This window comes from Macaca fascicularis, chromosome 1 (genome assembly GCF_037993035.2).
Source record: "Macaca fascicularis isolate 582-1 chromosome 1, T2T-MFA8v1.1".
Lineage (NCBI taxonomy): Eukaryota > Metazoa > Chordata > Mammalia > Primates > Cercopithecidae > Macaca > Macaca fascicularis.
Genome location: NC_088375.1, coordinates 167,891,642 through 167,919,430, shown reverse-complemented (window position 1 = coordinate 167,919,430; position 27,789 = coordinate 167,891,642). Strand labels below are relative to the sequence as shown.

The 27,789-nt window shown below is 37.5% G+C and overlaps 1 protein-coding gene across 1 annotated transcript; it reads left to right on the top strand.

Annotated features, from left to right (window-relative positions):
• On the top strand, nt 1–25,895 carry DYNLT5 (dynein light chain Tctex-type family member 5). Its single transcript, XM_005543122.5, has 5 exons — nt 1–132; nt 2,180–2,301; nt 17,936–18,027; nt 23,854–23,978; nt 24,821–25,895. The coding sequence occupies exons 2-5, from the start codon at nt 2,183–2,185 to the stop codon at nt 25,022–25,024; spliced, it is 540 nt and encodes a 179-aa protein (XP_005543179.1). The 5' UTR covers nt 1–132; nt 2,180–2,182; the 3' UTR covers nt 25,025–25,895.
• The last annotated feature ends 1,894 nt before the right edge of the window (nt 25,896–27,789 follow it).

Here is a 27,789-nt window from a genome sequence, read left to right as displayed (position 1 = left end):
AGAGTCCAGTGGGAGTGCGCCGGCGGCCGCCGGCTGAGTGAGGCCCGGGAGACCGGAGCCGCGCCGCGCGCAGCGTCTGCAGTGAACGAGCCGGAGGTCTGGGAGGCTCCGGGCGAAGCCTCCCTGCTGCAGGTAGGGTCGCTCTCTCTGCAGCGCGTCAGGACAGGGGGCAAGGGATCGGCCCTTTGTTGAGAAATGGCCCGACTCGGCCCCGATCTCTCAGTCACCTTATTCCTCCGCTCCCCAACAAATAAGAAAAAATGATCCCAAATTTGGGAACTGAAAGTCGGACCCAACCGCTCGTCCCCTGCCCCATTGCATGGCTGGGCTTCAAGAGTGGTGGCCAACGCAGAGCTGGCCAGCGAGGTCATCCCCTGACCCTGGGCGGTCTTCCTGTGGCTGGCCGCACCCATGAGGACCGCCAGGTCGCAACTCTGGCCTTTCTTGGGGAGGGGGCGGCCTGCAGGGCAGCTTTGGAAACAGCTGAGGTCGAGATGGGTCTACGTGGCTTTGCAGCAAAACCTGAATGACCCACCTAATCAGGCCGTGTATCTTCCCACACTCATAAACACACACACCTTCATACACACGAACACAGGCACCTGCACACACAGAGATGCACACTCACGGGTACACACTCAAGGACGCTTATACTCACGTGCACACACACACCACGCTGCCTCCCACACCCACACACAGCACCTCTGCTCTGACACTGATGCCACTGGGTTTTAGGATATGTTCATGTCTGCCCTACCCACTCAACTGCCAGCTCCTTGAAGGCGTGGATTTTCTTTTATTTTTAAGCTTTGGTGACTAGCACAGTATTTCCTTACTGGGGCTCTCACATTTATAGATTGTGAAATAATTTAAATGAATATCTAAATTTGTAGGTAGGCAGTGAGGCATTAGAGTTATAGTCTGGGAAGTCCATAGTTAGAGTCTGGGAAGTTATAGTTCTGGGAAGTCCTTTGCTACTACCAAGCTCTTTAACAAGTATTAGTAGGAAGGAGGGAGTTTTTCAATAAATTATTTATTTAAAAGTTAAGTCCTATTTGCTTCTTACAAAGTATGTAAATGTTGCTCGAGAAAACAAAACAACAGAAAATCTTTGAGAAGCCAAGGTTAATTTTAATTTTTATTTATTTATTTATTTTCTAGCCCCCTACCCCTAATATTATTTTTTAAAGTCATGGCAGGTCAGGCACAGTGGTTTATGACTGTAATTCCAGCACTTTGGGAGGCCAAGGCAGGAGGATCACTTAAGGCCAGGAGATTAAGACCAGCCTGGGCAACATAGACCGTGTCTCTACAAAAAATTTTAAAAATTAGCCAGGCATGGTGGTGCAGGCCTATAGTCCTAGCTACTAGGGAGGCTGAGGTGAGTGGACCGCTTGAGCCCAGGAGTTTGAAGTTACAGTGAGCTATGATCATGCCACTGCACTCCAGCCTGGGTTACAAGAGCTAGATCCTGTCTCTAAAATAATAAAATAGGCCAGGTAGAGTGGCTAACGCCTGTAATTCCAGCACGTTGAGAGGCTGAAGCAGGATTGCTTGATCCCAGGAGTTCAAGACCAGCCTGGGCAACATAGACCCTATCTCTACGAAAAATAAAAAATTAGCCCAGCACGATGGCATACACCTGTAGTCCCAGCTACTCAGGTGGCTGAGTTGGGAGGAACACTTGAGCTCAGGTGTTTGGGGCTGTAGTGAACCGTGATCATGCCACTGTGCTCCAACCTGGGTGACAGAACAAGACCCTGTCTCAAAAATAAAATGTAACAGTGACAGCAAATATTAATTAGCCAAGTTATATTATGATTAAATTGGGGGGCAATACAAATATTGGTTTCTGATGTAGGATAGCATCTTTCTTCTATACATGCATATCTTTTGTCAATGACCTCCCTCTTCATCAGTTAAGCATTTTTGCTATAGATTAATATCTGCTTATGTAAATTAAGTATACTATTGCATAAATAAGCATTTTCAGAGTTATCATAGTTCCAGTTTTACTGATCAGAATAATAACAAATACTATATATTGCTCTTGAGGAAACCCCACTTCCCTGTTCAAAAATGGTAGGAAAAGTATCCGTGTACTTTGAGGTTAGTCCCTGTTATACTAAAATGTTTCCAGATCTTTCTTTCACTGTTTTACAAAAGTCTTCTTCCATAGGTTATGATGATGTCAGACAATACTAAAGACAGAGCAGCTCGTTCATCGAAGAAAAGAGGGAGTATTTCTTCTCTAAGTAATCATGAATTTTGGCGAAAGGAAATTCATGGGCGCACCAAAGAGTGAGTAACTGTCTAAAATTGTAAAATCATTTATGGAGTAAATAGGTTCGTAATGTTTATTAGGAGAAAAAAAACACTTCCTCAGGGACATAAAAAGAGATAAAATGGGCAAGTACAAGGTTCAGGTCATCTTTAGGGGCCATATTTAAAAAGAAAAAGAGAGAAAGCTTGAGTGATGTGTTAATCCTAGCAGCATTTTTGCTATTTCAGATTATCCCAAAAAACCCTCTGCTCAAAAGAAACACCACATGGAGTGTAAACCAGACTCACTTATATGTCTTTTGAGTTCTTCTCCTCAATATTTTATAACACAGGTTTTGCACTTTTGTAATCAATACATACACATACAATGTACTTAACATTATTTTATTTAATTTTGTCATGTATTTTCATAGTTTTTTCCATACCCTCTTAAATGACTGCATAATATTTTGTCAACTTATGATTCTGGGTTGCTTAATCATTCTCTAATTATTGGACATTTTAAGTTTGTTTCCATTTTTTTCTCTTTTACTATATGTCTCTGCTTGGTCATTTCCCAGAAGAATAATTAGTAGGTCAAAGGGCAGTAAGTAGATCTTTTGGCTCTTGCTACATGTTGCATCTTTTCTCCTAAAGATATGCATTAATTTTTAATATTTTCATGGCATTTCCTTTTGACTGCTGTTGGGAAGAAAACAAAACAAATTATGGATGTAGCAGTCAATTAATCATAGACTTTCGTTCTTAGTTTCTATAGGATTGGAGGATGTAGTAGATTGGGTATATATTGGGAAGCAGGAACTAGGGTATCCTGCAGAACAGAGACTAGAAGAACTGGAATAATTAGAATTCTGAAACCAAAATCTTTCTATTCTCAGAGTGTGTTAATGCTTACTTACAACTCCACGTTCCAGCCCTGGAAGTCTGTGGATAACACATACAATGTCTTTTACAGGTGGGAAACTGACTATAAAAGACTAGCAATCCCAGCACATGTCAGAAGTAAGGGTGGGAGAATAATTAATCTTTGTGATTTTTGCTTCTAAGCTCTTCTGGCTGCTATTTCCAATAGTTAAGTGCATGGGTTATTTTTTAAATTATTTAAAACTAATTGTTAGCTTAAATTCAACGTACATTTTCCAAGAAACTATTTAAGTAAGAGTCTGCCATAAATTATGTACCCATGATATTTTTTTAAATACTCTCTCCAAAGATTAAATTGTAATCCCTACTTGCATGACTTTCATTTATCTTTTCCCCTTCAAAACAAATTTGTCTTATAGAATCAGAGCATGGCTACATTTGAAGAATTAGAGATCATTCTTTTTAACCTCTTATTGATGAAGTATAAGTACATTTTAAAAGTAACAAGAATACAAAAATCATATTTATCAATACATTAGGATAGATTTTTCACTGACAACCACATTTAAATGATAGCTATTTTGGTTTTGGATTCTCAAACAAAACATTTAGAATGGATCCTCTATTTGTACTTTTTTTCTTAAATAGCAAATGATCAGCTTCCAAATCCCCTTGCAATGCAGACTATTTAGGAGGCTTCCCCCACCCCACGCTAACTTGTATTAATACTTGCTTTCCATTGGCTTCCTCACTGTCTGGAATTAGACAGTACAAGTTATTCTCCTTCATGAATGAGGCTTCAACTAGTAGAAAAATTCTGAAAGCTTAGTGACTATCAAATGCAGGCATTGTTTTGAAATTGCAGTGTTTTATGGAAAAACATATAACTTTCATTTGAAAATTACTTTAAAACAATTTTGAAAATATAAATTTCAATAATGTAAAACATTCTGAATTTTATTAAGGACTGAAATACATTATCTCATTGAATCTCCCCAGCATTAATCCTACTAGATAGGCATCATTTACACCACTTTACTATGAAATAACTGAAGTTTACAGGTCAAGTAACTTGACTTAATGATTAGGATACAGTCCCAAATCCTGACTATGAGATACAAAGTTCACAGACCCCTATCTACTTCCATAGCACCATCTTCCCCACCATCTTGCAGTCATCCTCCCCCTCCAGTCATACTCAATTATCCCTCAGTGCTCTATCCGGCCCCCAGCCATTGCCCCATGTTGCTTCTCCATGGGGTACCTCGACTCCTTGCCTGGAATGTTCTTCTTACACTATTCCCCTGGCTTTCTTCACTTCTTCCATCAGAATTTCACTTCATCTCCACCTTTTTGGGAAGTGCTGTCTAATTACTCATCTATGACCACCTCCACCTCCAGACCGGGTTGGGTGATCTGCCTTTCTTCTCCTACTGCTTTTGCCTTCCATATGCACCTATATTTGGTGACTTTCTCGTCTATCTCCTTCAATAGACTATGGACTTATTTTTTTAACAGTAACCACTCTTATAAAGAAGACAAGAAGAGTAAAGGCAGACCTCCTTGAAAAGCTGCTTCTTATATGTGGTATAAGATCACCATAGATTTAGCCCTACAGTCTTGGTCTCCGTGTCTGCAGCCTTCCACAGTTGTAACTAATGCTTCACAGTGATCCCCAGACAGAATGAATATCTAAAATGTCTTCTGAATTACAAAAAGAAGATTAAATTTATATTAAATATTATTGTGAACTGTTTTCAAGATTGGGTCTGTTTTTAGGTTATCTTTTCAATTTAATGTAATTTTTATGTTTTATTAAAGAAAAAACAGAAACATCTTAAGCTGGATCTTATTATCCTAACATGGTAACTGTTAGTGTGTTGGCATATTTCTGTTAGACCTGGACATACGTATATCAGACCCATACTGTCTGAGTCCGGACAGTACACTACATAGTTGTCATCATACTCCATCTGTAATTTCAAATTACTTTTTACCTAAACAATTTATAATAATAAGGATGATAATAGCTAAGATTTATAGAGCCCTTACCATGAACCTTATTTATGTACCACAGAAGCTCCATAATAGGAGTTGGCAAACTATGATCCAAGGGCCAATTCCAATCTGCATCTGTTTTGCTAAAAATGGTTTTTACATAGGTGAAAAAAATCAAAAGGGGAACAGTTTTTTTGCAGCATGTAAGAATAATAAGAAATTCAAATCTCTATGTGCATAAAGTTTATTGGGACACAGCCATTCCTATTCACTTATGTGTTGTCTCTGGCCACTTTCGCACCGTAACAGCAGAGTTGAGTTAGTTACAAAAGAAACCGTAGGGCCTGCAAACCCAAAAATATCTGCTATTTGGCCTTTTACAGAAATGTTTGCCGACTCCTGCTCTATAAAGATAGATGTTATTATCTCCCCCATTCGACAAATGAAAAAGCAGAAGCTTAGACAGATTGAGGCTCCAAAGCTACAGAATTAGCAAGCAGCAAAATGGGCTTTTGTTTATTAGTCGAGTATTTTCATTTCCTGAAAATTGGCAATCCATGTGGCATTTGCATTAATAAAACTATTATGTTCATTCGCCAGAACCTTCTGTTTCCCATCCACAGTAACAGCAGGTCTTTACAATGACATCTTTCTTGTTGGAAGCTCAGGCTTTGGCAGACACTGAACAGTGTTTGAACAGATGTGCTTCTCTCATTTTCTTAAACTGGAAACAGAAGCTATGAGGTCAAGTTACTTTCACAGGATCATGTGACATGATATCCAGGCTTGTTATCTGTGAGGCCAGGAGTTCCACTAGTAGATTAGGGACAAGGTTGGGGGCTGAACATTCTCTCCTTTGCCTCAAACCAAAATTACAGTGATGCCATGTTACCAGAACTTTCTGTATGGATCCCACAGCTCCCCATGTGAACCCACTGATGGCATCTAACATGCCAGTTAGGCCACACTATATGTATTTCTTCATTTATTCAGGATTTATTAGCTTCTATGTGCCAATTACTGTGTCACGTATTAGGCATATAAAGGTGAATAACTATAGGTTTCTAATTTAGGTAAGTTCATTTTTCAGGGAAACTGAGAGTTGCCTGGTAACTTTTTTCACATTTGTCTAGGTCTTCCCAGTAAAAGTGCCCAAAATGGAAATGATTGCATTCATTACTTCATTTCAACAGTGATGAATGTATTCCATCATTCAATCTATACTACTGTGAGCTGTTTATAGGCAATTGAAAATGGTGTTGCTAGAACAATTTCTTCATTTTGATACCTGAAGGAGAAGGCTAGAGATTAGAAGATCAGAGTTAGGAGATAAGTTGTATCGCCATCTACATTAAACTAAAGCCCCCAACAAGATCTGCCTGAGACACAGCCTCCCCCAAAAAGAGAAAACAGTTTGGGAAAACTGAAATGGCTACGTTTCCAAATGAAACCACAATAACAACTAATATCGTATTGTACTTTATAGGTTATTAAGCCATTTCACATATGATATCTATGTAAGTTAAATAGAGAAGATATTTTTATCCCCATTTATGTCTGTAAATGGGGAAATTATAGATTGTGTTGGCAGAACACTGGCTCACTGTATGGAGGAAAATGAAGCTGACCTCTTACCTTATACGCTTTGCATAGATAAACTCCAGATGGAAGACCAAAATGTGGAAATCTATTAACAAAGCTAAGAGAAGAGAGCACAGACCCATACCTTTGTGTTCTAGGAGTAAGGAAAGATTTCTGAAAGAAGATCCCAAAATGAAAAGTCAAATCATAGAGCAAAATAACTTTTGGGTAAATATAACCACAATAAAATCTAGTGCTTCTGTTCAACAAAGGATGCAATAGACATAGTTAATAGGCTGGCCGAAGATACATATACGTTTTTTTAATCCTGCACATTAACAACTTATGCTAGGAAAACAATTTTTAAAATAGTCAAAGAAGACAGCAATTTTCAGAAACAAAGCCCAAATGGCTAAGCAGAATATGAAGAGTTGCTAAAACTCACTTTCAAGCGGAAACAATATAAATTAAAACAAGATACCATTTTGCGCCCATCCAAATGGCAAAACATGAGAAAAGAGAGCAATACCAAATGTTGGCAAGGGATGTGAGAGTAAAACCTGATGTCGCCATTTGGCAAAGAAAGTTAATAGTTCTCAGAAAATACAGGAGTGTGTCTGCTTTATCAGAGTAAGAACTTACAGAATAATGGCCCACAAAGCCATACGTGATCTAGCTACCTGACACCTTTGCAACTTTATCTCCGTTCACTCCTTTTCTTCTTCCTCCCTCTGCTGCTGGTCTCTATGCATTTTCTCAAACACACTAGCAGCCTTCTGTCTCAAAGGCTTTGCATGTGCTGTTCTCTCTTCCTGGTATACCTTTGCCTCAGCCATCCATGTGGTTCATTTCCTCACCTCCTGTCTTTGTTCATGAAGGCCTACCTTGACCACTTCATTTGAAATTGCACATCACATCTTCTCCTCCACCCAATTCCAAACTCCCTTAACCTGCTCTATTTTTTCTTTTCCCTGAGGCATGTATCACCTTTTATCATAATATATAATTTGTTTATTTAGGATTTTATTGTCTATTCTCTGTCTTTCCTTACTAAAGTAACAGTTCCATGGGAGCAGAGACTATAGTTTGTTTTTGTTTTTGTTTTTTTCAGTATTGTATCCCAAAGACCTAAAATGGTGCCTGGCATATAGTAGTCACTCAATAAATATTTTGTGATCATCGAATGAATAATTGTTGTACTTTATCAATTCCTGAGCAAGCGAGTTTCTTTTGTTCACAAATAAGTTAGGTTCACAGGTCTGTGTATGTGTTAAGTCCAGAGTGACCAGGGGCTTTCCTCTTAGAGACGTAAGATGTATTTACAGCAAATAGAAAAATCCTTGTTCAGATTTTTTAAATGTACATTTTTACCTCCATGTTGACACATTCCATTGTGCATCTATTTTTCAAAAACCCAAAAGAACAGTTTCATTTGTGTTGGAAATCTGTTGTAATAGGTCACACTCCTCCTTGATGATCTCCACAGCTTTGTAGAGGTATTCATGGCACCTGCACTCCCAGCATCACCTCTCTGATGATTGCCCAGCATGACACAGCTTTGAACCAGTGCATTTCATCCAGGAGCTGCAACAAAAGTTCATCAGCTGTGCTTGACTATCACCTCCCTTGCTCTTGGATGAGCATTAGCTCAATAGGCTTCACACACTAACTCTGGTCTTCCATCCACATACTTAAAATTGTTGTGCTTTGTCAATCACCATTTCTGAATTACCTTCAATCACTCCAGAGCTGTGCTTTTCACAGGTTGCATGGTTCATTCTTTATCCTTCAGAATCACCCCTACTCAAAAAAAAGGTGTTCCACAAGAACATGTCATTTGTCATGTTCCTGCCCCTTTCATTTTTGAAAATTACCTTTTCTTTCCATTATAACCTTTGTCTTACTTGTAAAATGGAGCAAATAATGTGAGTAAAATACCTAAAAACTACGGGCATACTTTAGCAATATTGCAGGTTTAGTTCCAGACCATTGCAATAAAGTGTATTTTGCAATAAAGGAAGTCACATGAATGTTTTAGTTTCCCACTGCACATAAAAATTGTTTACGCTGTTCTGTGTGTAGTCTATTAAGTATTCAATAGCATTTTATCTAAAGAAAACATGTACATACCTTAGTATAAAAATCGTGTATTGCTAAAAATGCTGATGATCATCTGAACCTTCAGCAAGTTGTCATCTTTTTGCTGGTGGAGGGTCTTGCCTCAGTGTCGACGTCTGCTGACTAATCAGGGTGGTGGTTGCTGAAGGTTGGGATAGCTGTGGCAATTTCTTAAAATAAGACAATAGACTGGGCAAAGTGACTCACACCTATAATTCCAACACTTTGGGGAGCCAAGGCAAGAGGATCACTGCAGCCAGGAGTTCAAGACCAGCCTGGGCAACATAATGAGACACCCCCTTCCCTACAAACAAATCAGCCAGGCATTGTAGTGCCTGCCTGTAGTCCTAGGTACTTGGGAGACTGAGGCAGGAGGATCCCTGAGTCTGGGAGGCTGAGGCTGCAGCGAGCTTTGATCATACCACTACACTCCAGCCTGGGCAACAGAAAGAGACACTATCTCAAATAAAATAAAAATAAAATGAAATGAAATAATAAAATAAATTTTAAAGCTGGCCACATCAATGGACTCTTCCTTTCATGAGAGATTTCCCTGTAGCATGTGATGACGTTTGATAGCATTTTACCCACAGTAGAACTTCTTTCAAAATTAGTCCATTCATCTTAAACCCTGCCACTCCTTTATCAACTAAGTGTATGTAATATTCTAAATTATTTGTTGTCATTTCAACAGTGTTCACAGCATCTTTACCCAAAGTAGATTCCATCTCAAGAAACCACTTTCTTTGCTCATTTGTAAGAAGCAACTCCTCATCTGTTTAAGTTTACCATGAGATTGTAGCAATTCTGCCGTATATTCAGGTTCCATTTCTTCTTCAACCATTTTAAATGTTATGTTTTAACTGAAAATTTCAACTATACATATTCATGGGGTACACAGTGATTTTTCCATACATATAATGTATAGTAATCAGATCAGGGTGATTAGTATATCCATTATCTCAAACATTTAGTATTTCTTCACATTGGGAACATTCAATGTCCTCTTTCTAGCTATTTGAATCTATTATTTTCATCTGTGGTTACCCTACAGTGGTAAGAACACTAGAACTTATTTCTCCTATCTAGCTATAATTTTGTATCCTTTAACACTAATTCAAGTTCTCTTTCTATTTCCACTGCATCTGCAGTTACTTCCTCCACTGAAGACTTGAACCCCTCAAAGTCATCCCTGAGGGCTAGAATCAACTTCTTCCAAACTCCTGTTAATGTTGACACTTTGACCTCCTCCCATGAATCATGAATGTTCTTAATGGCATGTAGGATGCTGAATCCTTTTCAACTTACTTTGCTCAGCTCCATCAGAGAAATCCCCATCTATGACAGCAATAGCCTTACAAAATGAATTTCTTAAATCATAAGATTTGTGGGGTGAAAAGAAGCTGGAGAATGCATACAAAAATATAATTAGATAGAATAAGTTCTAGTATTCAATAGTACAGTAGAGAGATTATAGTTAACAATAATTTATTATATATTCCAAAATAGTTAGTGGGGGTTAGAGGGAAAAATTGCTGGAGGAATTTTAATGTTCCCAATACAAAGAAAAGATAAATGTTTGAAGTAATGGATATCCCAGTTATCCTGATTTGATCATTATACATTGTATATGCAGGGATCAAAATATCACATGTTCCCCATAAAAATATACAACTATGATACATCAATTAAAAATTAAAAAATAAGTAAATAAATAAATAAGACTTGAAGGTCAAAATTACTCCTTGATCCATGGGCTGCAGAATGGATGTTGTGTTAGCAGGCATGAAAGCAACATTAATCTCCTTGTACATCTCCATCAGAGCTCTTGGGTGACCAGATGCATTGTCAATGAGCAGTAATATTTTAAAAGGCATCTTTTTTTCTGAGCAGCAGGTCTCAACAGTGGGCTTAAAATATTCAAGAAACTATGCCATAAAACAGATGTGCTGTCATCTAGTCTTTTTTGTTTCATTTATAGAATGCAGTAGATTTAACATAATTCTCAAGGGCCCTGGGATTTTCAGGATGGTAAATGAGCATTGCCTTGAACTTAAAGGCGCAAGCTGCATTAGCCACTACCAAAAGAGTCAGTCTGTCCTTTGAAGCTTTGAAGCCAGGCATTGACCTCTCTCTAGCTATAAAAGCCCCAGGTGGCATCTTCTAAAAGAAGACTATTTAATCTACATGGAAAATCTGTTGTTCATCAATGATCTTAGCTTATCCAATGACCTTAGATCTTCTGGGTAACTGGCTGCAGCTTCTACATCAGCACTTGCTGCCTCACCTTGCACTTTTATGTTACAGAGATGGCTTCTTTCCTGAAGCTTCATGAATCAACCTCTGCTAGTTTCAAACTTCTTCTGTAGCTTCCTCACCTTTCTTAGCCTTTATGGAATTGAAGAGAGTTAGGGCCTTGCTCTGGATTGGGCTTTGGCTTAAGGGAATTTATGACTGGTTTGATCTTCTATCCAGACCACTAAAACTTTCTCCATATCAGCAGTAAGGTTGGTTTGCTTTCTTATCATTCATGTGTTCGCTGAAGTGACACTTTTAATTTCCTTCAAGAACTTTTCAGTCAGGTGCAGTGGCTCTCACCTGTAATCCCAGCACTTTGGAGGCTGAGGTGGGTGGATCACTTGAGTTCAAGAGTTCGAGACCAGCCTGGGCAACATGGCAAAACCCTTCTGTACAAAAAAATTAAAACAAAATTAGCCAGGTGTAGTGGTGTGCACCTGTAGTCCTTGCTACTTGGGAGACTGAGGTGGGAGGATCACCTGAGCCTGGGAGTTCGAGGATGCAGTGAGCCAAGATCATACCACTGCACTCCAACCTGGGTGACGAAGTGAGATTCTGTCTCAAAAACAAACAAACAAACAAACAAAAAATCTACTTATTTGTAGTCACAACTTGGCTAGTTGTTCGCCCAAAAGGCCTAGCTTTCAGCCTATCTCAGCTTTTGACATGCCTTCCTCACCACACTTGGTTATTTCTAGCTTTTGATTGAAAGTGAGAGATGTGGGACTCTTCCTTTCACTTGAGCACTTAGAGACCCCTGTAGGGTTATTAATTGGCCTAATTTCAATATTGTTGTGTCACAGGAAATAGGAAGACCCAAAGAGAGACAGAGATGGGGAAATGGCTGGTCAGTGGAGAAGTCAGAACACACATAACATTTATCAATTAAGTCAGCTGCTTTATATGGATACAGTTTGTGGCACCCTAAAGCAATTACAATAATAACATAAAAGATCACCCATCACAGATCTCCATAACAGATATGATAATATGAAAAATCTAAAATATTGGGAGCATTAACAAAATGTGACATAGAGACATGAAGTAAGCACATGCTGTTGGAAAAATGATGCTGATAGATGTGCTCAATGCAAGGTTGACACAAACCTTCAGTCTGTAAAAACACATTGTGTGCAAAGCAGAATAAAGTGAGGCACAATAAATATGATCTGCCTGTACGTTAAAATCCAGCAAATTTGGTATAAACTAAATAGCTGCAAAACTAACTTATCTTACCAGACAAATAACATCATCTACTGCTGGGGGACAAGTTGGCATGCTTTGGTCTTGAGCATTACACTCATAAAAATATCCACGGATAGTCTTAGGTGGAAAGTTCCCAAGTAAAGGAGTTTCTATGCATATTTAATCTTATATTCTACATTCTGTTTTTTGAGCACAAGGGCTCTTATTTTTATCTGTGTTACCAATACTTCCCACTGTGCCTGACATGTTGTAGGCAATAAATATTTGTTGAAAGAATGAAGAAAAATGGAAAGTACAAATGTACAAATTTGTACCCTGATCTTGTTTTTCTCTGTGCACTCTGAAATATCACCACTGGGAGGCAGCACATGACTTTAGTAACAGCTTATCCGCCCCCCCAAAAGACACACTTAAATGATACTATATTTATAAATATGGTGGCTCCAGGCATTTCATGGTTACAAATAGAAGGAAAAGATGATATTCTGACCTTTAAATATACTACTTTAATGTTTCTAAGGCCAGATATGCATTCAATATTATCTCTTCCTGCAGCTTGAAAACATCTAGGTATAATAATAATATTGAAAATGTCTGGAAATGAGTTCTCAATACTAATTAAATGCTATTGTGGCTGATGAGAATTAACTGAAATTACTGTTACCATCTCTAGCAGTCATAATAAAAAGACATGCCTTGTGTTTATCTATGTAATTCAAAGACTGGTCAGCAAGCAAATTTGCAAGATGTTCTTAAGAAAAAATGAATTTCATTAAAGAGTAAATATGTTCTAACTTCTTTTCTTTTCTTTTTTTTCCTTTGGTGTTTTTTTGGTTTTTGTTTTTGTTTTTTGAGATGGAATCTTGCTCTGTTGCCCAGGCTGGAGTGCAGTGGCATGATCTCAGCTCACTGCAACCTCCGCCTCCCAGTTTCAAGTAATTCTCCAGCCTCAGGCTCTCAAGCAGCTGGGACTACAGGCTCTAACTTCTTAACTTTTTCTTTTTTTGTCTTTTTCCTGCAAATAATCAGAATGCATACTGTTGGATTAGCGTGGTGGATTTCCAGTGTCAGTCAGGTACATATAAAGAGGATTATTTTTGTTATTTTGGACCAATTTCATGCAGCTACTTCTGTATGCAGGCTGTCTGTTTTCAGCAATAGCACATGTGGTTTCAGATATTCACTGAATTTTTCATTGAATTACAAGTTGTTACTCTTCCATCTGCAATAATATTAGTTAATTTGTTAAGTGTTCTCACCAGTGGTTTTGGCCAGACTTTCTTTTATTGCATTACTTTTCATCTACCTTTCTTTCTAAAACTTTATAACTCTCTGGGACACATTTTGCCAATTGAATTTTTTTCTCCATAAATGCCAACAAGCTGGTAAAACACAGAGACAGCAAGAACATTTTTTATATTTAAAAAAGAAAACTATAGCATTCACTTTGCAATGAGATGACGTGTCTAGAAGGGTTGTCATTGTAAACTAGGGAAAGTCTGATGATAGACAACTGAAACCCATCCATTTGTAAAGTTGTGATATATACCCCAAAAATGTATTGTGCCAGGTATATAGCACTGGTAATTAAAATTATAAATTTACTTTTTGGGTGTCTCACATATTAATCTTTAAAGATTTCATTGAGTGAAGCTGTTTATCAATAGAAAATATGCCCAGGTTTTTCTAAACCAGTATTCTGAATTGATATTGGCAATTCCCCAATTTTAAAACATAAAACTGTTTTATTTCTAAAAATTTACCAAGCCCATATTCTGGTTTAATGCTGTTTGCCAATAACCGCAAGTATTTTAAATATTTTCTCTCTTCCTTTTGTCTTTTCTCAAGGAATCAATATCTTATTTTTTTCTATTCAACTTTTTTCTTCTTTTTCACTCTCTCCCTTTTTCTAACCCATTCATTCTAATGTGGGAACTATCAGATCTCAGCTTTTTATAACGCCGTAAACACAGGTTTTAAAAAATAAACTTTTCCTGTAATTTTTTATGACATTGTAGTCTTAACTGATGCACAGTCAGCCTTCCAAGGCACAGAAAGCAATAGACTAATTATTTTCCCTCTGGAGGATAAGAATTTCCAGGCTTCACATGTCTTCACTTATCGGTGGGAGATAAATGATGAGAATTCACGAACACAAAGAGGGGAACGACAAATACTGGGGCCTACGTGAGGGTTGAGGGTGGGAGGAGGGAGAGGAGCAGAAAAGATAACTATAGGGTACTGGGCTTAATACCTGAGTGATGAAATAATCTGTAAAACAAAGTCCCGGACACAAGTTCACCTATATAACAAACCTTCACATGTACCCCCTAACCTAAAATAATAGTTTTCTAAAAATAATTACCAGATTTCCAGCAAAATATTGAAAATTTACTCCTCAAAGCCCTAGTTCCTTTCTAAAACTCATTCCAAGTTTTATGGGTTTTACTGGTTTTTGTTTTGTTTTGTTTTTTGAAACAGAGTCTTGCTCTGTTGCCTAGGCTGGCGTGCAATGTTATGATCTCGGCTCACTGCAATCTCCACCTTCCAGGTTCAAGCCGTGCTTGTGCCTCAGCCTCCCAAGTAGCTGGGATCTCAGGTGTGTGCCACCATACCCAGCTAATTTTTAAAAATATATTTTTAGTAGAGATGGGGTTTTGCCATGTTACCGAGGCTGGTCTTGAACTCCTGGCCTCAAGTGGTCTGCTCACCTGTGCCTCCCAAAGTGCTGGGATTGTAGGCATGAGCCACCACTGCCAGCCCCAAGTTGTATGATTTATTGATTACTTGTAGCATCCCACTTCCAGGTAGCAAACTCTGTATTAGACTTTCTATCAGTTAGATCTACTGCTGCATATAATAATAAACATGAGTTTAAACAAAATAGAAATTTATTTTTCTCTTACATAAAATAAGTCTGAAGAGAGGAAGTTCAGAGGCTTCTTTCTTATCTGTGATCTACAAGGTCATCTCAAGACCCAAGATAGTGCTGAGCTCTGGAATATCCACATTCCAGTCACCAAGAAGGGTCAAAACAGGCTCCTATAGCCTGCATTAGTTCTTTTGAGGAACCTCTCAGAATTTCCACACAACAGTTCCACTTACATCTCATTGACTCATAAGCCACATAGGCCACAATAGCACAAAAAGAGACTGAGAATTTGTTGTTAGTCTGCAGAGGAATAGTCCTACAAATGTAGGATTCTGCTACCGAGGAAGAAGGAAGGAATAACTTTAGAAAGTAAATAAGAGTCCCTGACACAATGTTCATTATAATTTTCTTTATAATAGTAGAATATTGGAAATAGCCTAAAAGGCATGGAGTATAAATGGTTAAATGAAACCCAGAATGTGCATATATTAAGTACTGTCTTGAAATTTAAAGTATGGTTTGCTATTTATTGACATGGAAAGTAATCTATGATACATTTTAAATTTATTTAAAAGCATCTCTAATATGAGCCCCTAGGTAAAATCAAATGTCTGAAGTGATTTTCTTAATGTTGACAGGGGTTAGAGAACCACTGGGGTTAATACATTTTGCATAATTTTACTTTCTTCTCTATGTTTTTCTGTATGTTTTGAATTTTTAAAATGAGCATACACTGTTTACATGATTACTGTGGAAATAAAAGGGCACTGAACAAATTCATCTTCAGTAACTTAAAAAAAGTCAATCTGCAAAACTTTCTGTGTGCGCACCAATCTTCAACCAGTTGGGTTTTTAAGCTGCCCTTATGACATTTACCAGTTTCATAATGATAATAATATTAAGTGCACTGATTGTCAATCTTCAGTAACTGATAGTGAAAACAGTTTATCAAAATCCTTATTTGCTTTTATTGTCTTGGACTTTTCACTCCAGCTAATTTGAGTTTTGCACCACCTCTTCTTCTCCATGAATTTTTAATATGGTGTCCAGTAGAAAAGAAATTTTTATGAATACCTTCTGTATGTTTGTGCAAGTAAGTTTTAATTGCAGTGATTAATTATTTCATTGCCCCTATTTTCATTCTGTCAGTTATAATCATACTTGAGACTTTGTCACTAAGAGGTAAACAGGACATTTGAAATCTGTCTGCCTTTTATACATGAACATTAAGCCCTTTGCCTCATTCCCTTTATCTCTGAAATGGGTAGAATAATGAATCTTTTACTTTCCTCAGAGGATATTGTGAAAGTAAAATGAGATAATTCATGGGAAATGTTTTCCAAAGTTAAAAGTAGCACATATAGTAATGGGACAGACTGACTTATCTTAGAATCAAGGGATTTATGTAACATTGGGTTTTTTAAGCAGCAGTAATAGTCTTTGGTATTGCCCACAGCACCTGCAGCCGGTGTGGCCAAACAGGTTGGTTGCTACTTCAAAGGGCAGCAGTAAATTGAGGAAGGCAGGTGTTATAAGAATAAAGACTAAGTCACTCATCCAGAAATCCACCATGAAAAAAGCAGCCAGAATTTCTTCCATCATTTTCTTGCACTGAGTGGGTAAACCCTAATTTATCATGTAAGTTGTATTGCATTAAAGGATTTTTAAAAATAGATTACTCGTGATTTTCTTAAAATATCAATTTGTAAGAAGTTCATTAATTCCACACGGTGTAGAACTAAGCACTTTAAATTCCTTGTAAGAGAAAAGATCCCCAAAGATTAAGAGCAAATATCTCTTTTTTATTTAATTAAATCAAAAACATAGCCTGCTTAGAAAAGTGGTCACTCTGAACACACACACACACACACACACATACACACACACATGCTATTATATCCTCCCCTTTGAAATGACATCTGTCTTAACGTTCATTTTCACAGGTGGAGAAAATTGAGGGTGCAGAGTTCTGAGACTGTCATTAGTTGCAGCTGAATTTCCTCTGAACTAAATTGAATTAAGTAGTGCCAGAGAGACACTGGGGGCTCCTCTTTGCTTGGGTCTCCTGTTTAGCACCAGGATAAGCTCATATTGCCTTGATAATGAAAGCAAAACCCTTTTTTAATGTTGAAAAGGGTGATTGATGCTTATTAATTTATTATGGTTTTGGTGAATTGTGGTTTCCTTTACCACATAGATGAGTTTCTCATTTTTCTTTTTCATACTAAAGGGATTTTGTGAACTCCATATAATAGTGAACCCTTTATAATACTCCATGTGTATATAGAGTTGTCTCCCAACATTTTAAGCTTCCTCATATGTCTCCCAGCCCTGTTTGTGAGCTTTGTCTACTTTGAGGAGAGGCTTTATATCAGTGGTAGAGACACGATTGGCAATGGATTTTGAAGTATGTTCTGTTACCCCATACACATACATCAACCCAGGATCACTTTCTGGATAATTTGATGACCTGAGTAACTGCCCTGGGCTTCAGCCATCACATTGAGGCCTTCTCCAAATACCTCCTTTGCATCTTAATGTTTCCATTTCTAAAATGTTTTAGACTTTCCATATACCACTGGGATATTTACATAGGACTTACTTGAAATTTTCTGACAAAACTTCGTCTTTGTAACATTTTAGCTTAAAGCAATATTGTATTTTGTTGTTATTGTTATAATAATGACTAAAATTCGTTTTCTCCCTTGTTTTTAGTTCTACGAGTACCGTGTCTTACATGGATGAACCTAGTCAGCGTGATGATGTCTCTCGCCTTACAGTCCAGATGGAAAACACCTATCAGTTGGGTGTGTTCTTTTATCTCTCACTCCTATTTTAAACTTCTAAACTGGTGACTGATGCTTTTAAAAATGATATTTGATAACCTGGCATTGTCTTCAATTCTAGCACAATATAAGGGACTTTAATGAATTGAGTGATTTGATGTTGCTTTAGTTTCTTCCTCAGCAGAATGGTAGCAACACCCGCTGTCTTACTTTTCTTTACTAATGTTTCCCAAATGCCAAGCAATTCACTGGGTGGCACTGATATATACAGCATACTACTGACTTAACAAATTCACTGAGTATTTCTGGGTACATAGAGAGATATGACTTAAATGAAAGAGATAAGTATTGATGTTTTAGCCAACAAAACCAATCAGTGTTGTTAATAGGTGAAGGAAAAAAAAAAAAAACTCAAAGCAAAGGTAAATGACTCATAGTCCCCTGTTGACAGAGATGTTTATCCATTACCATTGAGGTTTTGAGTCTTTGAAAACAAAGATCTTTGCACCTGCCCCTATACTCCCAAGTGGAGTCCACGGCAAATATCTTTTCCCACCCATGTTTCCTCATAGACCCACTTGTTTTCTCTAAACGCGTACCTGCCCACTATTATCTGAATTCATATATAATTACTGCTATATAGAAATTCCACAGAGATTTACCAAGGCGCAAAGGAAGACTCTATGGGCCAAGGTGATTCCATGTGTGGCCAGTTAACCCCGAAGAAAAGTATAGACCATCAGCATGTCCCCTTCGGCCTTGTAGCCAGTTTTCTACAGGAATCCCCAAGACTACATAGATTACACGGCTCCATAATTAGCCAATCTACTGGTATTTTCACAGTGCCTGTGGCCGACAGCTAATATTCCTGCCATCCAATATACTTTTATACTTCTCTGGTAACTTTAGTAAATTTCCTTTGAAATTCCACCATTGTCACCACTTTTGATCCTAGCATTCTGATGAAGCTGGCACTGGCTTTATAGATAGAGCAGTGACTGATTCTAGGATGGCATATAACCATGGTCAATCCAATCAAAGCCTTTGAGATTAAATTCAGAAAATGTTGTTTGGCCTGTTGCAGAAGAACATAAAGCCCTGAAACTTGAAGGAATATAGGAGCTCTGGCAGTGTCTGCCATCTTGCCCTGACTTGAAACTCAGAGAGAACAACAGAATCCTGATGGCATCATTTGAGTCCTAAATCCAGTTGACTACCCTTTAAATTTTCAGTTAGGCAAGCTAAGTTTGGGTCAGGTTTCCCCTCAATTGCAACTAAAAGTTCTTAGCCATAAGGTGTCTATGACTTTGAGCTGTGCATGCTGGAAGGGTTTGAATCAGATTTCAACAAGATGAGGCAGGTGAAATGTGAATCCCTATGTTTCTACATAAGGATATTTTTTGCAACTTGTTTTCTCAAATAAAGTATCTTATCAGTTTTAGAAGTACTGAGTATGAACCATATTAGAAAAGTAATTTTAGAAAAAGCTTAGTATAGATGAAATACACCCATATTTTCCTACAATAGTCTATGTGATTTTTTAAATAATTAAAGTATTTTATGCTTGACAATTCACTTTTTAAAGCATTCAACCATCCATTTTAATAATACTTAATCAAAACTGTATTTCCACTTCTACTTGTTTCTGGGTTTATTTAACATAATAAAGGTATTTTGTGGATGTATTAGTCCATTTTGCATTGCTATAAAGAAATACCTGAGACTGTAATTTATAAAGAAAAGAGGTTTATTTAGCTCATGGTTCTAGAGACTATACAGGAAGCGTGGTGCCAACATCTGCTTCTGGTAAGACCTCAGTAAGCTTTTAGACATGGCAGAAGGGAAGGAGAGTTGGTGTGTCACATGGCAAGAGAGGGAACAAGAGAGAGGCCAGGCTGTTTTAAACACCCAGCTCTCATGTGACCTAATAGAGGGAGAACTATAGAGCAAGAACTCAGTTACTACCACTGGGACAGCACCAAGCCATTCATGAGGGATCTACCTTCCTGGCCCCAACACCTCCCACCACGCCCCACCTCCAACACTGGGGATCGCATTTCAATATGAGATTTGAAGGGGACAAATATCCAAACTATATCAGTGGGACTTTGGTAAAGAGTTTATCATATCTTTACAATGTAATACTGGCCAGAAAAGTGGAAGGAAATATCAGCCAATATCACCAGCACTATTATGTTTAATTAATTTTTCATTCTGTTTGATAAGGTTTGCATCATCTAAACACATCTTAAATGAGAGCATTTATGTAAATAATTACAGCTAAAAAAATGAGATGAAACATGAGTAAAATTCATGAAAGAAAAAATGGGAATAGAAAAGGAAACTGTGTTTCTTATAATAAAATACCATTTACATACTCCTCATTAATTACTAAAACAAATATCAAAGAAAATGCAGGCTGTAGCATCTGTCATATCTGAATTTGAATACTAATTTTGCTAATTCCTTGAGCAAGGTATTTAGCATCATTGAATCTCAGTTTCTTCACTTATAAATAGGGATAATAGTCTATACATCATAGGGATGCTAGGTAATTACATCAAATGATGTAATATGTTTAAATCTCTCCATTCATCATGTTACTACTCCTGAATGTGACTGACTCGAGGACCTTACTATAGATCACTAAGAATAAAAACCTTCCATGATATTCATTGTAACTTCATGTTAATTATGGAATAAGTTTTCCACAAGACTTTTTCTGAAACTATGAGTATAGTGGCACCTGGTTGTTTACAAACACGAACTGTGAGCACCAGGCCAGACTAGAACTATTGGTGGCCATCTTTGCTACTACATCAAGACAGCCTGCCTTGAGAATGAAGCCAGCACAGTGGAAAGTAGATTCAAAATACTGAGAGAGAGAGATTATTTGAGTTCAGCTTCCATGAAGTGCTTAGGCCCTGTCTCTATGTCAGGTTTTCTTAGACCCTGTCAATCTCTCAGCATTGATTTTGCACCACCCCATGGGGGCCTTCCCAACCCTGCAGGCCTCACTGTCTCCCAACTTACATCCTCTTTCATCTTGCTACCTTCTCAGCAAGGTAAATCCCCAATTCTTCCTTCAACATGCAATAACTACAATAACAGCAATAACACTAATAAGATCACATATCTAAGGAGTGTTTTATTGTGTGACAAGTACTGTTCTAAATATATTCAATATATTGTCTCATTTAATTCTAAAAAAAAAAAATATGTAGTAATTCTTATTATTACCCCAATTTGGGGTAGTGGAGGCCCACATACATTAAGTAACCTTATCTTTAATTTGTAAGGACAGGTTTTGTTTGTTTTTAAAATTTTTTTTGTCCGGATCCTTCAGGTCTTTGCCTTTTGATTTCTAAAACATGTTTTTTCTCCTAAGGAAAAAAAATCTCAAAAAAGAAGAAAAGCTTTGCCATTCACATCAGTTGACTCTGAAAGTAGTTTTAGGAGCTTATTTCAGAAGTCAAAAGCTGAACATTGATGGATGATTCTGGATGTTTAGGGGAAAGGTAACAAAGAAGTAAGAAAAGAATATTTTATTACCATATTTCAAAGTATTTTCAAAACAGAATCTGGTTAATGACTTTTTTTTTAATCCAAGCAAAGTGTGGAAAGGGCATTGGTAGCACTGTACAATGGAACTACTGGAAACAGACTCAAGTGCCACCAGGACCCTCTTTCCAGCACTAACCTGTATGCACTTTCTTCTGTTTGGGTGGCCTGGCCTCCTTTCCACCATGAAAAACATGGCCTCCAGCAGGTCCTTAGAGTCACATGATAACTTTTGCTACCAGAAAGAGGCTGACTCTTTTTTCCTACTTGCAGTTTAAAATAAAAATTCCAAGAAAAGACTCTCATTGTCCTGGCCCAGAACATTGTTACCCCTGGGTCAATCAACCATGCCCTAGGCTTGGGTTTGCAGGAGGTGATGGGGCGATCTCTAAGAACCACTTTACCTACCCAGATTCATTCTCCACCCCTACCCTGCCATGATTTAAATGGAATTCAACAATTTCTATATTATCATGAAAATAAAAATACCATTTATAGAACCTCAAGAGGCTCACCTAACTGCACTGCAGTCAGAGGGCTATAACCTTCTGGTTAAGTTCCGCCAGTGGGAAACCTCAGCAGAGAGGCAGAGAAGTGTGAGGTGGAGCTGTTTATTTCCCTGGCCCCTGCCTGTGAGTTCATCACAGCCTGGTTACATTCCTCAACCAAAGGACAGAAACTGCTCCCAGGGGAACCCTCTCCACACCACCCTTCTGGGATCTATTAAAAACTCTTCCTCTATTCCCCAATCCTGGGGTTGGGGGTGGGCTGACAACGTTACTTTCACTGGCTGAGAGCTACTGCACTATCCCTTGTGATTTTCTACATCCCACTCAGAACTTCTTCCTGGAATTATTTTAACTATAGGGTGCCATATGTTTCCTTTGACTCTGACAGATACAGTCATCCCAAACAAACACTTATAAATAGATATTGACAACTATTAAAAGAGAATTGAATAGAATTCTTGATCTCATTCCTTCATCTTTATCAATTCAACAAATAATGATTGGACTTCTCTATGCCAGGCCCCGGGCACATGTTCATGTCATGCAATGACATTAGTATATGACCAAAGTGATGATATGGCTAATATTCCTGGGATGCAGGATAAAGAAGATTCATCTGAAGCTTCTCCTCTGAACGTGGATGAAGTGTGGTTGAGAATATAAGCTCTAGCATCAGATAAACCTGGGTGTGCAGCCCAGCTCTGCCTCTGTGTGTGATTCTGGGCAGGTTACTCAATGTATTTAAATCTCTGTTTCCCCACCTGCCAAATGGAGATAACAGTGAGATTCACCTCAGAGATCTATTGGAAGACTATATAAGGTAATATAAAGTGCTTATCACACTGCCTGACATGCAGCAAAAGCTTAATAAAAAGTATTCATTATTATATATGTATACAATATATAATCATATATCATATATAGTGATTATTATCTATAAAATTTGTAATTCTATTTAAATTCAGAAATCATACATTAAAAATTTCTTATGCCTTTAGCATTGTATTAGACTCTGAGGAGGATAAAATCCGAGCTTGCTTACCATATAACTGGAAACACATGTATGCTTTAGCCAACATCAAGTGGATTAGGAGCCAGGATGGCAGTGGGGACCCAGTGCATGGAAAGGAAGGACATTGTCCCAAAGGAGGGACATTTTTACCTGACAGGAGATAGAGTGCTACCTGGAGAAGAAGACATTTGAGATGGTCTTGAAACATGAGTGGCTGTTTCTCAGATGAACAAGATGGGGAAAGGTATTCCATTTGAAAACGAAAGAGCAAGAGTAAAGACACAGGAGCACCTTTATAGGCAGATGAAGCCTGTGAGGCTGGAGCAGTCTGCAAGTGGGGCACTGTGGTAGCGGAAGAAGGGGCCATAGGGAACCACAACTTAGACCTCGCTAAGGGGAATATCACTTAAGATCTGGTAGATAGATTGGAGCAGGAGATACAAGAGGCAGAGAGCCAGTTAGAAAGCTGTTGAGACTTTGAAGTATATCCCTAACAATGGGGCCTGGGAAGGAAGAGACTTTCAAGGTCAAACCCCAGCAATATTGAACACACTTTTGAGATGGTCAGGTAAATGTATGAAAATATTGTCTTCTTCTCCCAGAGCACTTGACAGGAAATCTAATTAGAGCCACTTGTTTCTTTTAATAGAGTCCGCCCAGAAGATTAAATCCCTCCATGTTTCAATACTCTTTTGATTAGCCTATGGGGTGGGTGGGTATGATTTGAAATGACTTTTTAGAAATAAATTTTATGTGTATTTTCAGGTCCTCCCAAACATTTTCCTGCGATCATTGTCAATCATATTTTGAAAGATGTGTTAACCAGCTATCTACAAGTAGAAGAATATGAACCAGAGCTCTGTAGACAGATGACTAAAACCATTTCTGAGGTACATGTGTGATTTGCCCAAAGTGTTAACATTGGCTAGAATATTTGCTACAGTGCAATGAACCCTCTACTTTTTTGATGAGGGGAATTAATTTGCAGTAACAGTTAAAATGCATATTTATAATTAGGTCATATTCTACATATATGAGTGTGTGTGTGTGTGTGCGCGCGCGTGTGTGTATACATAAAACCTTTGTCTAAAACAATCATGTGCATCATTTGCGTGCATTATGTAAAAGTGTATAAAACTGCCCCATTTATAAAAGTGTTTATTATAAAAGATACAACATTTCAATGATTGTTTTCTCTTCACTAAGGCAGCTTCTTTGAGTGCCATCAAATACAGACTTTAAGCACGTTTCTATTTTTACCAACCCCAGGGCTGGAACTTCATCAAGGTTTTCTCTACTCTCTTTTTTATAACAAACTCTTTAATAAACATTAATGATTAGTTATATTACAGGAGACTCCAGATGTATGGTTCCTTAATTAGACATGAATAAGACAGTGTAACTCCAATGCCAACATTCTTTGACATGAAGCCATCTTAACATAAATTTTCAAAGAATGTAATTTATTAAATTCTGTGCTCTGGATTATAATTATTTCGTGTATCTTAGAAAAGGTAGATTTATTGCTGGTGTTATGATTTTGTCCCTGAATGTTCTATCTCAAGAGGACCATGCTTGAAGGGAATCATAGTTATGGTTCTACAACAATTACTCAAAGTATCTACAATATATCATGCTATTAAATTAAATCCCCTATATTTATAACAAAGGTTAATACTTTTGAGTTTCAATGTAGCTAAATGAAGACCCTCCCTTTTTTTTACATTTCTAGGTTATTAAAGCCCGGGTCAAGGACTTGATGATTCCACGATATAAACTAATTGTGATTGTTCACATTGGACAACTGAACAGGCAGAGCATACTTATTGGAAGCAGATGCCTCTGGGATCCTAAAAATGATACCTTTTCATCTTACGTTTTCAGAAATTCTTCTCTTTTCGCTCTTGCAAATGTCTATGCAGTTTACCTTGAGTGACTGAAAATAAGAAATCTAGCTCTTACTTTTGAAAATCCTGAGGCAGACTGTATGTCTGTATACAAAAGTTTTACTGCCAAAAACTTTGAGAAAGAAACAACACTGATATTTCAAGCAACTGGAAGCTTTTGAATTTTTTCATATTCTAGTAAAGATTGGGGGCGGGGAGGGTAGCACAGAAAGAATCTTGTTTTTCTAAAGCAGGAACTTGGTCTTGGTTTTGCTGGATTGTTTTCCATAGACATAGATTCTTATTAAATATTTGTTTTGGTACTAATTATTTTAATTATTCTTTAATTAGAGAGTTACAATTTCCTGCATTGGTTTTTAATAAAGAAAAGCTTTAGAAAAACTATGGCTATATACCCTGGCCAATAAATGATAGCAGAATATTCAACATGGGTACACACAAATGATAAATAATATGCCTCAGTGCTGCGTATAAAAGAATACTGGTTTTCATTTTGTACTTAATAAATTGAGCAGCATTCATTAAGTGCAATTATTGTTACATGTACCTGACAGTTGAAACTGCTGAGGTAGAATTAATGGCTTCATAACAATTATCGTGGTCCCACGGGCTGCAAGCTAAAACTAGAAGCTCTTGTGGCTTGCCTGCACTTTACACAACTGTGGGAGAACTGAATGTTGGCTCTTCAGTAATGGAAACTATAAAGTGAATAAAGGCTTTTTGGGGCACTGAAGTAGACATTGTGATATTAAATATACATGATGCTTAATACTAAATGTGTCTGTAACACATAAAATCATTTATTGGAAAGAGACATCGTTTTTAAATATCCTGAGCTAACAAACTTTTTCACAAAATATATAGCTGGCACCTTAACAAATAAAGCATGTGTATTTACCATTTTACTCCTATCAATTTAATACTAAAGTGACCCAGTGAGGATTTGAATAGATGGGCGCTAAAATTTACAAGGCTGAACTAGCTTATTATTCTGCTGGTTAATGTATCTTATGCCACGGATCATTTATTTTTATGAAGCTTTCAAGTCTTTGTGTGCAAGTAAAATGATGTTGTGGCGTTGTTCTTGGATGGTAAGTGGACGGCCTAGAGGACATTTATTAAAGGTCAAAGACAAATTGTACACATATGGAGAAAATTAGCAATGCTGTAGTCTTAAGGAAAAAATAATTTGTCATTCATATCAAAAAGAGTTTAGCGAATGGAACACCAGTCAATGCTTTCATTTTAAAATGTTTTGGTGTCTTACTTTTCCCCCAAAAACGACATATAGTAAAAAATTGATACTTTTAAAATCCCTTTCTTTCTGCTATTGTCTGGCTTTTAAAGTGATTATTCCAAATGAATTTGTCAATTTCCACTATTTTTTTTCCTGTTAGTGCATTAGTGGGAATATGTCTATGTAATAATTTATCACAACCAATATTTGTCAATCTCCACAGACCAGTTTTCAATCTGGATTAGATTACAAGTATAATAAGTAAATGAGCTTCATATTTTCATGACACATTTGTGAACATCTACCTTCATGGAACGACAGCGGGGGTAATCATATCACAACTTTGTATGAATAAATCAAAATGAAGAAACTTCTTTAACATATAGAAAGTCTATTGTAACAATGACTGTTTCAGAGTTCTAAATTCTAATCCACGAGATAATTTCTTACCATCTTCCCCAGGCTGTGTTGAGAATCGAAACTGCAAAACATGATGGCAGTTAAAAAACAAAAAAGAGAGCAGTTTGCCAGCATATTGCCACGCACTGTAATTCAGATACTCAATGATGAATTCTAGCAACTATATAGCAGTATAAGAATACACAGTAAAAACTCACTCATTGCAACTAACTTGGGAGAAGCTAGTTATCACACAGAACCTTATTATGAGAAATTTTAAAAGAAATTCTCACACAGAACCTTATCATGAGAAATTTTGAAAGAAATGACATTATAAATTTGAAGGAATTCTTTTACTTTGAAACACCCTGAACTTCCCTGGTATTTTTTTCTTCTCCTACAGTGCCATCCTTCTTCCCAGACCAGCCATGCCCATCCCTGCCCCAGAGCCTTCACTCATGCTTTCCTACCTCAGAACACCCCACCTCCCACTTAAGCAACTTTCTTCACTTTTCAGGGTCACATTCAAGTCTCACCTTTTCTCTCAGTCCTCCTCTATTCATTGCTTGCCTCCTGCTCTCTCTGTCTCCTCTGATCATTCTCATGGTCGAGCTAACTTTTGAATTTTTGTTTTGTTTCCTTTACTATTAATAGATTGAAGACGTATTGAGGACACTGACCACATAACTTGACAGTGCCTAGCAATAAAAATCATTTTTACTTTTAACGTTATCATTATGTTCATTGCACTGTGCTACATAACTCCCAGCTGCACAGATAATAGCAAACACAGTTCAACCCCTGAGGAACCAGGATCATATAGGGGTGAAAATAGAAGTACACAAGTGACCACAGTATAGGCTCAAATATGTTGTCATAAGAAAAATCCAGAATATCTTTATCCAATTAATGGAATTGTGGAAGCCTTCATGAAAGGAAAGAAAATGTAAGCTAGACTGTGAAGGAGAGATTAGAATTTCAACAGGCAGAAGATTACAGGAAGTCTGGGCTGGATAAAACACAGTGTTCATTAAGATAAGTGGTTAGAACTAAGATTAGAAGTTGTGAGTATCTGAGTAAGAAAATAAGTAATCATTAAAGGTTTTTCATTAGGCTAACAGTATAAATGAACGGACACTCTAAGAAGATGAATATGTT

Coding starts and splice junctions, on each gene's coding strand:
- DYNLT5 (XM_005543122.5), top strand. CDS start 2,183: ATGATGATGTCAGACAATACTAAAGACAGAGCAGCTCGTTCATCGAAG. Junction 2,302..17,935: donor ATTCATGGGCGCACCAAAGA/GTGAGTAACTGT, acceptor CCTTGTTTTTAG/TTCTACGAGTACCGTGTCTT. Junction 23,979..24,820: donor TGACTAAAACCATTTCTGAG/GTACATGTGTGA, acceptor TTACATTTCTAG/GTTATTAAAGCCCGGGTCAA.